General features: G+C 34.4%; 1 protein-coding gene across 2 annotated transcripts; it reads left to right on the top strand.

Annotated features, from left to right (window-relative positions):
- Positions 1 to 6,534: 6,534 nt before the first annotated feature.
- LOC132276831 (GRF1-interacting factor 3) lies at positions 6,535 to 11,621 on the top strand. Of its 2 annotated transcripts, none has more exons than XM_059778453.1 (5): positions 6,535 to 6,690; positions 6,789 to 6,888; positions 9,550 to 9,626; positions 10,416 to 10,503; positions 10,578 to 11,621. In XM_059778453.1, exons 1-5 carry the CDS (start codon positions 6,560 to 6,562, stop codon positions 10,986 to 10,988), a joined length of 807 nt encoding a protein of 268 aa, XP_059634436.1. In that variant the 5' UTR covers positions 6,535 to 6,559; the 3' UTR covers positions 10,989 to 11,621. The 2 variants fall into 2 exon arrangements, with proteins under 2 accessions (XP_059634436.1, XP_059634437.1); XM_059778454.1 differs by having other exon boundaries at positions 6,619 to 6,690; positions 6,803 to 6,888.
- Positions 11,622 to 12,949: the final 1,328 nt, after the last annotated feature.

Here is a 12,949-nt window from a genome sequence, read left to right as displayed (position 1 = left end):
AAGAAAAGAACTTGCCTTAAGAATTTTAATAAAAACCCTAACTTCCTTCTTCATTTTTTCCTTCTTTTTCTTCTTTTTTTTTCTTTCTCTAAACTCTCTGTATTTTTCCTCCAAAATATACTACGTGATTTAATTTCTAATCTCCTTTTACTAACCTATATTTATATATTTATAGGTTAAATAAAATAACCTAATTCTTTTCCCAATTCAAGTCTACTTAATAAAAGAAAATAATAAAATTAAAATATTAAAAAGGTAACTAAAAATATATTACGTACATAATCTATGTATATAAAACTATTCATGCGTAACTAAAAATATGTTACGTATATAATCTATGTATACCCTTATTATATAAATATAAAAATATATATATCAAATTATTAATACTATGTTACAATAATATTAATTAATTAATTACTTTCCTTATATATATATAAAAAATTATCTATGGGTAACTAAAAATATGTTACGTATATAATCTATGTATATCCTTATTATACAAATATAAAAATATATACATCAAGTATTATTAATACTAAGTTACAATAATATTAATTAATTAATTACTTTCCTTATATATATATATAAAACTATCCATATGTAACTAAAAATATGTTAAGTATATAATCTATGTATATCCTTATTATACAAATATAAAAATATATATATTAGATTATTAATACTAAGTCACAATAAGATTAATTAATAAATTACTTTCCTTTTATATACATACATATATATATATACACACATGGGTAATTATCCTTGCCTATTAAACCTCCTATCCAAGTAGTCCATATGAACCAATTGGTTGGTCCATTATTACTAACCATATCCATAAAATAAAACAAAATAAACATTTAATTATTTAATCTACAATTAATTACAAATAAACAAAACATATCAATTAATTCAACTAATTCAAATAGCATTTAAGCATATACTTTCAATTAATCAGTTAAGTCAAATAAAATATTTAAGTAAATAAAATATTTAATTAACCAATCAATTAAACACGTAATCAAATTGCCAAATAATCAAGTAAATAAATAAAAATGTAATTAAAACATTTAAAATAATATCAAGACTATCCTTTTAAAATTAGGGATATTACATTTTGTCCTTCTTTCAGTTGCTTCATCTGCATATGGAGGTTCCCCAATGGAGCTGGCAATGTAGCTGAGACCTTTTGCTATCTAGTATCTGAGAGGTATGTTATAGAACTTTACCCATGCTGGAATGCAACCACAGTGGGTTTGTAGGGTGTGATTTTGTTGGTTCCATTTCATAAGTGAGAATGGATGCCCAGTAATGAACCAAAGACCCATGGTTAAAACTTTTTCAGCTTCTATGCAGGATTTGAATCTAAAAAGAAATGAATTCTTCTCACTGAGGATGATGTCTGTGAGTCCATACGTGCCCCATAGTTTAGCTGCAGCTGTTTGTATTATTTTGAATGGGATTCTTTTATGTAGTGATACACCAACAAAGTGTGCTTTACCCCAGAATTGAAGACCTTTTTATGCAACTTCTCCAGGTGGGACAATGATGTCTGGGGAGTCTATGGGTGGAGAGACAAATTCGAAGTCCATCTTTGTGATGTTCTTGCTTTGTTTGACTACTTGGGACCATGTTTTGGTCTGTTGGGTTTTGTGTGGTGGTAAGGTTAGTGTTGAAGCTTTTTCAGTGATGTGATTGGTTAGGTTTGATAGGGTAAGGGGTTTGTATTGTTTTTGGGAATTCTACTGAAAGCATAAGGTTTGGGTGGTAAAGCATTCTGTGTTTTTGCCATTTTGGGTTATAAGATTGCCTGTTTGACCCTGCACTTTATTGACCACTAGATTTGCATTCAAATTTAAATTCAAATTTAAACCTAGTTGTCTCCCTCCTTTTCAAGTTGTCCAGGAGCTGGGATGGTGGTAGTGGTGGTGGTGGTGGTAACTGTATTTGATGGTGGAATGGAAGTGGTTGGTAGAGGCAAATGTTGTGGTGACTTTAAATGTACTATCTCCAGCCTGGGACCTGTTGTAGCTTCAATGTGGTGGCCTTTGGTGTGATGATCTTCCTTGCCGGAAGTGGATGTGATGGCTGCAGTGGTTGTGGTAGTTGATAGAGGATTTTGGTGTTGTATTTGCCTTTTAACTTCAGCTAGTTCAGCTCTCAGTTCTGAAACAATTTTTTTTTCCGATCTTTGTACATGTCAATGCTTTCCCCAGGTTCTCATCTTTCCAATCAAGTTGCTCTTGTAATCTTTCAATTTGATAGCCTGGTGAGCTGTATAAAAGTGGGTTGAAAAACTTTTGAAGGTAAGGTTTTGTAGCTAGTGTAGATGCTGTTTTGATTTGTGGCAGCCTGGTTGGTGGTTTGGGGATATTAGTGGTGGTTGTAGCAGTATTATTTTATATCCGGATTAGGCTTGTGGTTGGTGAAGGGAAGTGAACATGTGGTTTACCTAAGAGTGAAGATGGGATGGGGGGTGGTAGATTTTTGTTTGTAAGGTATTTGAATGTGACTTGGAGCTGGTTGTGATAGTTTTCCTCTGATATGGTTGGGGTGAGTTTGGCTGGGGAAAGAAAAATAGTTTTAGATGATTTGAGATGGGTTTTTTTTTTTTTTTTTTTAGTGAGGGAGGTTTGGACTGGTTTAGATGGTGTGGAGATGGTTGGTAATGTGGTTTGGGCTAGTTGAGATGGTATGGAGATGGCTGAAGGTGAATCTTTTGCTGTGCAGATGGCTGAAAGTGGAGCTTTTTCATGGCAAGAGTATCGTAATGAATTTGCTTATACTGAAGAGAATGTTAAAGCCTCATTTTACTTCTTGTTAAGGATGTAGATTAGTCTTCGTCCTTGGTATACGTTGATCAGGGACCCCTAAACTAGATCACCTCGCATAGACATACTTGGACATTGTTACCTCTTTTATTTATTTTTACAAAATGTCCCTCGATCACATAAATTATGTTTTCAAAATAAAATTCTTATATATATATAAAGAAATGGTTGTACGACAATGGAGGTGGTTGTGGTGGTGATGGTAGTTGAAGGCAATAGTAATGAAGGTGGAGGTGGCTGTGGTGGTGGTTTTTGGACTTATAAGAATATAAAAAGAGTTTCCCGAAATCGAATTTGTTATATATATACACACACACATACACACACACATACATTTGGGAAGAAAATGACAATTCCAGGTGGAGATATAAAATGAATTTTTATTCTTTTGTATTTTAAGAAAATGACCACTTTAATTTTTATACCAAAGAAAAAATAGTTTAGAAAGCAAGCATTCCATTTCATTCCATTATTGCATACCAAATGTAGCATAAAAGAAAATTTAGGGTTAATTCCACCTACACCCCCTGACCTTTGACCATATCCCACTGACAACCCCTCTAGGTTTCAATATTCCACGCACACCACCTAACCTTTGATCATGTGTACTAAGTTACCCCCTACCGTTAAGTAACTAACAGTGTGGACTGATGTCAGCATGAGGAAATTTTTATAAGGTCAATTTTACCCTTTTCAATACTGAAATGACATCTTTAACCTCATTGACCAATGAGGAATTGCAAAACTACCCCATATATATATATATATATATATACACACACACACACACTTTCGGCGGCCATGGCTTACCAGTCCGGTTGGACTCGGGGTGAAGTGGATGCAAAGTGATGAGAGCCATTTTTTAAAACTGACTTAAATCGAAACAGAGGTTTCACACAACATATAAATACCCACCACCATTTACTCACCTCAAAAACCCAATAAACCATAAGTGAAGAACAGAGACCTGTACACACACGTGTATATATATTGGAGTTCTTAGCTGAACGATGTGGGATCTATTCCTCAACTGACTCAGCCCGACTCTCAAATCCCTGTTTTCGCCTAATTTTAATCTTCAAACTTGTTCGATCCGACAGTTGGGTCAGTGGAATTGTGTGTTGGATTTCGTGGATGATCTTGTTCGAGCCTTCGATTGCATCAAATCGAACGACCCACAACTTGGGCACTTCATATTGGCTCGGTTCAATCAACACCTGGGTGGTTCAGCCACCGGAAAACCACTCCGGCGAGCTGCGTTTTACTTCCGAGAAGCTCTTCAATCTCTGCTCACAGGGTCAACTCGCCCTTCATCTTCTTCAGAAATCATTCAAACCATCAAAGCCTACAAGACCTTCTCCAACATCTCTCCAATCATCATGTTATCCAATTTCACCGCCAATCAAGCGATTCTCGAGGCCGTCAACGATTCGATGCTCATCCAAGTCGTCTATTTCGAAATGGCGGTCACTGGGGTTCGTTCATAAAAGTGCTCAAGGATCAAACCAGTCACCCGATTCTTGGAATCACTACTGTTGGGTTATGCGTTTGGTATTCGAATTTGAACTCTGTAACGACGATTGGGTTGAGTGAACGGCGATTGGGTTTTGAATTTGGGCCGGTGATTGGTATTCCGATTTGAAGCGCGAACTTGCCGAATTCTGCTAGTCCTCATCAATTCTGCAGATTGGTATTCTGATTTGACCCCGGTTGATTTTGCAGATGTCTTCGTCTATGTTGGATTATAATGAGCGACGGTTGATGGTGACGGAGTTGGATCTTCGTTCGAAGCTCGAAAGTGGTGATGATCTGGTCACAGTTTGGGCTTGATGTGATTTGGGTTTTTGACGCTGAATTTTTTAGTGTTGTCGATGTTGACCACCGCGGACGAGCAACCGATGAGCTCGACTAGGTGGACGGCGACGACGGTGATGGCCGTCGAGGACGCAAGGGAAGAATGGTGTGTCTGTGTAAAGCTGTGGTTGTTTTTTACGTAGTATATGTATATTTGTCTATGTAGGTATATATAAGGGTGTTTTTGTCTTTTCAATTTAACTCCAAAATTTTATAAATATTAATATATAATTGATGGGTAAAATTGTAAAATCATCCTCTGTTAGTAAAGTAAACGGCCATCACAGAGAAGGGAGTTTGGTGGAATATTGAAACGTAGAGGGGGTGTGACTGAGATATTGTCAAAGGTCAGAGGGTGTAGGTGAAATTAACTCAAGAATTTATTTCATTTAACTAGGGGAAATAATAGTGGCAAAAAAAAAAAAAGAAAAAGAAAAAGAAAAAAGGTGATATTAAGGGAAAGAACTAAGGAAATACATGGGAGGAGCCAGAATTTTATTTCAGGGGCACAATGCATTGATTGAAAAAAAAAAAAATCAACAAATATAATTTTTTTAAATCAAAAGATAAACAAGAAAAAAAAAGAGTTGTAAAAATATATGCTAATACTGTAAAAATATATATACATAGTTATAAATATAAGAATCAAAATATAGATTAATAATTTTTTAATTAAATACAATCACAAATGTCATCGATAAAAAGAAAGAAGTGGAAAAAATAAAACGATACATAATTATACATAAGTGGGAAAAAAAAATTGAAAAAGGAAACAAAAATTAGAAAATGAAAAATATATGATGTGCTTGAAGAAGGGGGATATATGTAACCTTTTTTTTTTTTTTTTTTAAAAAAAAAAAGGAAATTAGAGAGATTGGAAAATTTTAGGGAGGCACTATTTAAAATTACCACATAAATATATGTATATAGCAAAAATATGTACCTGTGTATAATAAGTTGGAGCAAGGGCAAGGGACACATGACCCCTCTAGACCTTAATTGGCTCTGCCAATTTATATATCATTTCACGGTTTTTATTTATATTTATTATTATTATTTTTCTGAGTAATTTACCTCTCATTTTCTTTATTTTATTTTATAGTAAGCTGCGTTATGCAGTCCAACCCTTTTTAATCTTTTTATTCCAAAAAAACCCTCATCAACTAACCGAGGGGGTTACATTTGCACTTCTTGCCAAAAATACTCCCACCAAGTCAATAGGATTTTATGCAGTTAGCTCAATTATATGAATTTACCTAAAAATTATGTATTTATTTTTTTTAAAAATAATAATAATTAAACTTATATTTTTTGTTACATGCAGCAATATACTTATTAATTAAAGAAGAGCATAAAAAAAATAATAATAATAATTCATAATTTTGAGTGCAAATGTAAATTCAAATTTTATATGTTTAGTCATATTATATATTACATATACCATTATTATATTATTTATATTATACTTTTTATTTTAGACAATGCATATATTGATTTTATACTATGCATATGCTATTTAATTACAAAAAGTAATTGAATGGAATTAAATTGTAGTTTTTTTTTTTCATTTTGTTTGGTTGGAAAAAACAATTGAGGGAAAAGGATATGCTAAAGAAATAACATTTAATTGTATCCATAAGAATTTTAATTTTAATTTTAATTTTTTTGAATTAAAAGTATGTGAGGCATAGAACAGAAAAAATAAGTTAAAATATTATTATTTAAGAAAAAAAATTATTTAAAGTAAATTCCCACCATTGATCAAATGAGAATTGATGACTTTTACTTCGTGAGAATATTTTAGTAAACGCAAACTCCCAGTTAGTCGGCTGCAAAAAGGTCGTAGTAGTGGTACAAGTTGAAGGGTTAAAATGGAGTTTACCCCTTTTCTTTTAATGTTATTTTTTTTCAAAAATTGGAGTACATTAGCCCCGTTATTCGTCGAACAGTCCAGACGACACTTGCTCGAAACTACTTCCAAAATCTCACAACCCATTTTCCGGTGAATACTCTCTCTCTCATGTTTGTTTTCATAACTCTGTTTCCATCGTTGATTGATTTTGGGCTTTTTCTAAAATTTGGGAGATCTTGCTGATTTAGGGTTAGGGTTTTAGCCGCAGAGATGCAGCAACCACCGCAGATGATACCCGTGATGCCTTCATTTCCACCAACGAACATCACAACCGAGCAAATTCAAAAGGTACATACCCAGATAAATACACACACACATAATTTCATATACTACTTGTTTGGCTTTCTATGTCTCTGATTTCTTTATTTTTTTATTTTTTAATTTTTTTAATTTGGACAATAGAATCTATTGATCTTCTGCTAATTGGCTTTCTTTATGTTATCTAGGGAGTACTGATTATATTTTTGATCAATCTAATTTGGTGAGCTATTAATTGACTGCAAATTTCTATGCTACTATAGAAATTGAGCTAATTTCCTACTCTTTTCATGTTTATAACCTTCGAAGGGTGATCATCTAAACAACACACTTCTGAGAAATTACTTTTGCATGTTGCTCGCATGAAATACTGCTACTAATTGTCAGAGAAAACATAAATTCATAATGGTGTTTTGGGTGATACTATTGAAGGAACAAATATATAGATTCCCCTCATGGAGGGACATTTTTACCTAATATAATGACGGGTATTAATTGATAAAGATAAGAGTCTTGGTTTTATTATTCACCAATAATGGTAAAACAGTTTTGACAGTCTTTCAAATTTTAGGAGAAAGAAAAGGGCATTAAAACCACAAGTGTTCCAACTCTAGAATTTGCATTTATGAGTCATTGTCGTGTTTCTACCACCCGAAACACCCAAAGTGTCCGTTGACGTCAAATCATATTATAGAAATAGTAACATTATCTACTGGGATCACCTCTCCTTTATTTTGTAGTTCACAGATGTGGTAGTATAGGCAATTGAATTGGCATTTTGGCCATACAATTTGGAATTTATGGCCATGTGCATGTATCTCTTTTGAAAAAATGCTTGTATGTAGCATGTCTTTATGTATCCTCTGACCCGATCTGATATTCCATTATGGACAATACTTGGGTGTTCCTAGGTTACATGGACGAGTAAACATTAGACACCTATTCAAAAGTTGAAAGAAATTAAAGATGGATCATTCCCATTTTTATGGGTCAAACCAATCCAGATTCAATACTCCCAACTTCTCCTCTAACAATCCCACATTTCTCTGTCTCTCTCTCTTTCTCTCAACCCAACAATTTTATTGATTTACATGAAACTGAAATCAGTTGGAAGGGAAAAGAATCGACAAAATTCTCTGGCGGAGGCTCCGTATTCTAACGGTGATTCAACGATTGGGCATTGGAGAGGAGTTTCTCTGTCTCTCTGTCACTTTTTTTTTTTGTTCATTGAAAAATGCTGAAGGCTAACATCATCAATTTGCGAGTTGTCGATTTACTTTTAAAAACTTGTATTTGAATCAATAATGTAAAAGCCCTGAAGAAAATGGTAATTATATCTGTTGAGCTCTCGATGTACCATTTCATGTTCCATTTAATCTTTTCTCCTGAGAACTTTCTACTTCGGCAAAAAACTGTTCCATTTTTTCTTACAGAGTAAAAAATGAAGAAATGAATTAGAAGCAAGTAGGTTGAATATAATGTATTAGACTAAAAGTGTTCCATATTTTAGATTGTTCCAATACACTGATTGTATGATATTAATGTTTCACGGTAACAAATACACATGACATTGTAATCTTCATGTTTACATTCCTTTTGTTTTATAGTATTGGAAATTGTAAAAATCTTGAAGATTGATATGCCCCGTTTTAAAACCATAGTATTCCATTTACATTACTTCGTTTATTGATATATGATGAATATATAACATTCGTAGGGAACTATTTTCCTTATGATTTAAATTGATTGCCGTAGGTGTTAAATTTTGTTCTGGACATGGAATATCATAAATGGCAATTCCCAGAGACTCTGCAAGGGCTGAAGAACCAAAAGAAGCTACAAAGTTATTAGTTTACAGGAAATTCCATTATAAAGAAAAAGCACTATAATCATATATTTGTAAAAAGTTGAAGTAATCAGGGGCGGACTCTTTGTAAGTGTCTGGTGTCACGTTATGTAAACATGGGTGTCTTGTAAACAGGCATGAATAAATATTTTATGGATAGGGAGCAGTCCTAAAGTGCTGTAGCTTAATTGTTGGTTTTAATTAAGTTTTGGATAATGCCCTTTTTGGTGTAAAGATTGTCCTAGTCTCCTTGGATTTATTTGATGAATCTGGTAATACGTTTAATATTTTCTTGTGCTTATCATTGTTTGTTCTGCCTGTTTTTTATATCGTTTAAGGGGTCCTTCAAATTTTTTTCTTCCTAATAGATCTGCATAATTGATTTACTTTTTTTTAAAAGGAAGAAGAAATTTCAGTCAACTCTATACTACAATTTGAAGTTGGTGTTTGCAACTTACTTTCTGAAGAAGACTGATGTTGTATTCGCTTTCCTAGTGTGTTAAGGCTGTTATCTCTGATTAGTTACAATTTGTGAAGTCGATGTCATTTCAAGAATTTTTAGGATTTCATTTTTCGGTCCCTTTTTGTTGCTTGGCTTAGATTATTTTCAAAGAGACAAGGATTATTATATTCTTGTTATAAATTTAATTGAAGTTTACTAGGGATTATCTGAAGTGAATAGTACAACTCCAGTGGGGGTGGGAACACTCTGTTGCTCTTAAAAAAAAAATTCACTAGGGATTGGACAATCATCTAAGTGGTTATAAAATGGCCCTTTCTGTTATCAAGTCTTTCAGATGGTTTATATGCTAATTTGCAATTTTCTTTCTTGATCCATGGCGCAGTACCTCGATGAGAACAAGAAATTGATTTTGGCAATACTGGATAATCAGAACCTCGGAAAACTTGCTGAATGCGCCCAGTAAGTGGCTGCTTTTCTCTCTGCTAGTGCTAACATGCCTTTTTTTTAATCCTCAGTTTGATCTGTATTAAACATATTGCCATATTGAAAGTAATGCCATCATTTAATATTTGATACCCTTTTTCATGTCAAAGCAAGATGACTCACCATTAAGATTTCTATTTCTGTTAAATGTTAATGCTCTGGGTCATCGAACATCTATTCTCCCATATATATATGGGACTGAAAATTGTTGATTCCCCTTCATTTTGGTGGACACCTTTCTTTCATTTATCTGATACGGATGCCATACTGATGGGAAAGTCGGCCATTCAAATTTTAACTACTATTTCAGTTGTTAATTGGTAACGTTTTAGTGAATCAGTTCTTCTATTTGGGTAGTAAATACTGTAACTTCTGGGCAAGAGATTGATTGTGTGTGAGAAGTTTTTTCTGTTTACCCTGATCTCATAAGAGCTTATACCTATCATTTGAACAATTTTTTTACATGTAGGAGTTGAATTGAAAATGTTATTTGAGCTGGGTTCTTGTATATTATAAACTTCAGAGTGTTCCTTAGTTGGGTTTTTTGCTGTGGTTATCCCCTATGAAAGGTTCTGGATCAATGAATTTTGTTTGTGAATAGAGCTATTGATCTATAATTTTGTTAGCGAACAGCGCTGCAAGAGTTACGAATTGTCAGGTTTGTATTTAATATGATACATGGATGCTGTCAAGCTTATTCATGAGATTCTGGATGACTCGTCTTGTGCTTTACGTTCACGTGACATGATATTCTTGATGACATAGGTACCAGGCTCTGCTTCAAAAGAATTTGATGTATTTAGCTGCAATTGCTGATGCCCAGCCACAAGGACCAGTGATGCCTACTGCTCAGGTGCATTGTGAACTCAACTATTTCACATGTCAATTGCTTGCATGTTGTTTTCTTATCTGTGTGTGGACTTGCAGATGGCTCCACATCCTGCAATGCAACAAGGAGGCTTTTACATGCAGCATCCTCAGGCGGCAACAATGGCTCAGCAACCAGGTATTTTCCCTGCAAAGGGGCCCTTACAGTTTAATAACCCACATCAAATGCAGGATAAGCAACAGCAGCAGCTGCAGCTGCAACTACAGCAGCAACAAGCATTCCAAGGGCAAATGGGTTTGAGACCTGGAGGGCCCAACAACGGTCTGCACCCTGTTCACAGTGAGACCACGCTTGGAGGTGGCAGCAGTAGTGTCCCCCCTTCAGCTTCAGCTGCAGCTCCGAGTGATGTACGTGCAGGAAGCGAGCAAGATGCCCCTGAGACAGGGACCACTGGAACTGATGGGCGGAGCAGCTCCACTGCTGGACCTGGCGGTGGTGATGGAGAATAGTTCTATATGAAGGGTTTGGAGGAAACAATGTGACCTGGCTTCATGTGGGTGCAAATTGCCTTTGATGGCCTTACAGTAGAAATTGTATGTCTGGTGATCTTTGTCATAATGAACATGTAGAAGTTTTAGTTTTTACAGAACAGGTAGGCTTGTTGTGCAATTAGAATCTGGTATCGATGAAATTCTAGCGGCTGGCGTAGACAAAGACGATTTTCCGTAGCGATGAAGGGTTGGTGATTTTCCTTTTTAATTTAGCTGTTGTGTTGTAGCTGAAGAAGGAAAGCAAGCTTGTGGTCTCAAACTTCTGTCTTCTGTATTAAATTTCAGGCAGTGTGTGGACTATGGGATGTTTTGAAGAAGCTGATCCTCACAAATTTTTAGTGTTGGTCATGGTCTGTTAGGCTTGACGTGTGGTATGTAGATTCGTAGAATGACTGAATGAGCCTCTGTGTATCATAAATGATACCTTTTTTTTTTTTTTTTGTTTTTGTAATGGGTGAAATTGTGTGTTGTTGTGCCGTTATACTGGCTAGCTTTTTCCCGGTGGACCTTGAAACTTAAATGGTTTGGGGGCATTTGTATGTTTGGAAAATTGAATTCAACAATCCAATTGAGTACTTGAAATTTAACAAATCAAGTGAATTGAATGATTGTGAAACGTAGGTGCTAGTTGAAAGGTTCACCTAAACGCTGTCTGGTCTTGATGATGTTTGGCTGGTCTTGATGATGTTTTCGATCAATCTTGTTCGGTCATACAAGGTATCATTCTCTCAAATTTAACATTCAACGTGGTGTTGATGTGGACTCTGATTAGGAGAGATGGACACCCATGACAGTGTTGCTTGTTATCGATTTAAATTGAATCCCATTCATTCATTATTGTGAAAAACTGTGACCTATCCGTCAAACACTGGGGCTCCATGGCTAGAATTGGATTTGATGAATTTAGGATCCAATTAGAGATTATTATATAGAATATATTGGAAAGTAATAATATCAATGTATACATTCAAAACAGAATAGATGAAGAGGAAAAACAGAATAAGATATTTGAATTATTTTAAAATAATTCAAAATTTCATTTGTTTAACAATTTTTCATTTCTATTCTCTAACGACGACTTACTGGTGTTAATTCCAAAGAAGAATCTTCCGGTTGGATTTTGACTTTCTTCCCCAAATTAGGCCCTACACTGATTAGCACATACTTAGCTGGATGGGTATGCATCATCCCTGGACTCAGCTGCGGGGTCATAACCTATATTTTTAGGGTTCATTTGATTTAGCGATTGATTTAACATTAAATAAAAGATTGAATACTCTCAAGTGGGATACAAAGTTTACGGTGATATGCTAGGTGAGATATACAGGAGATACTATATTTTGTATTTTGTTATAAGAGTGATGCTAGTTAGGTCGAAGGGCGCGGCCAAGCAACTCAGTGGTGGTGGTGATGAGATTCACAACTCTTGCATGAGTGGTCAACTTGACCCGAATCGATCCAAATTCAACAAGAATTCTTTCACCATATTTTAAATATGAGTTTATTTCTACTTCTGTCCAAGTAATTTTGAGTCTTAACTTTCTTAGTCTTAGTTAAAGTTACATTTACAATCTTCTTTAATCATATCATTGCATCTCTTGATATTGAAGGTTACTTTTGTCCAAGTAACTTTGAATCTTAATTTTTTTAATTTTAATTAAAGTTTCGATCCGTAACTCGACGTGTACAATCTTCTTCAATTATACCATTACATCTCTTGAGATTGGAGTCTAAAGTGAATAATGTAATTGAAAATTAAAAAGAGAATTGAGATCCAAATCAATATGAATTGTCTAAGTTTCAGGATCTTGAAGAATTGTAAATGATGTAAGGGTGGTATGATTGGGGTTTGTTTATCATTATTACAAAAATTTGACCCATACTTTATCCGTGTATTCCTGCAAGTCAACTGAAGGCTG

Source organism: Cornus florida, unplaced genomic scaffold (assembly GCF_030987335.1).
Source record: "Cornus florida cultivar Cherokee Brave unplaced genomic scaffold, ASM3098733v1 CherokeeBrave_3.0.0_Hap2_Chr10, whole genome shotgun sequence".
Lineage (NCBI taxonomy): Eukaryota > Viridiplantae > Streptophyta > Magnoliopsida > Cornales > Cornaceae > Cornus > Cornus florida.
This window is presented reverse-complemented; position numbering and strand designations above follow the sequence as displayed.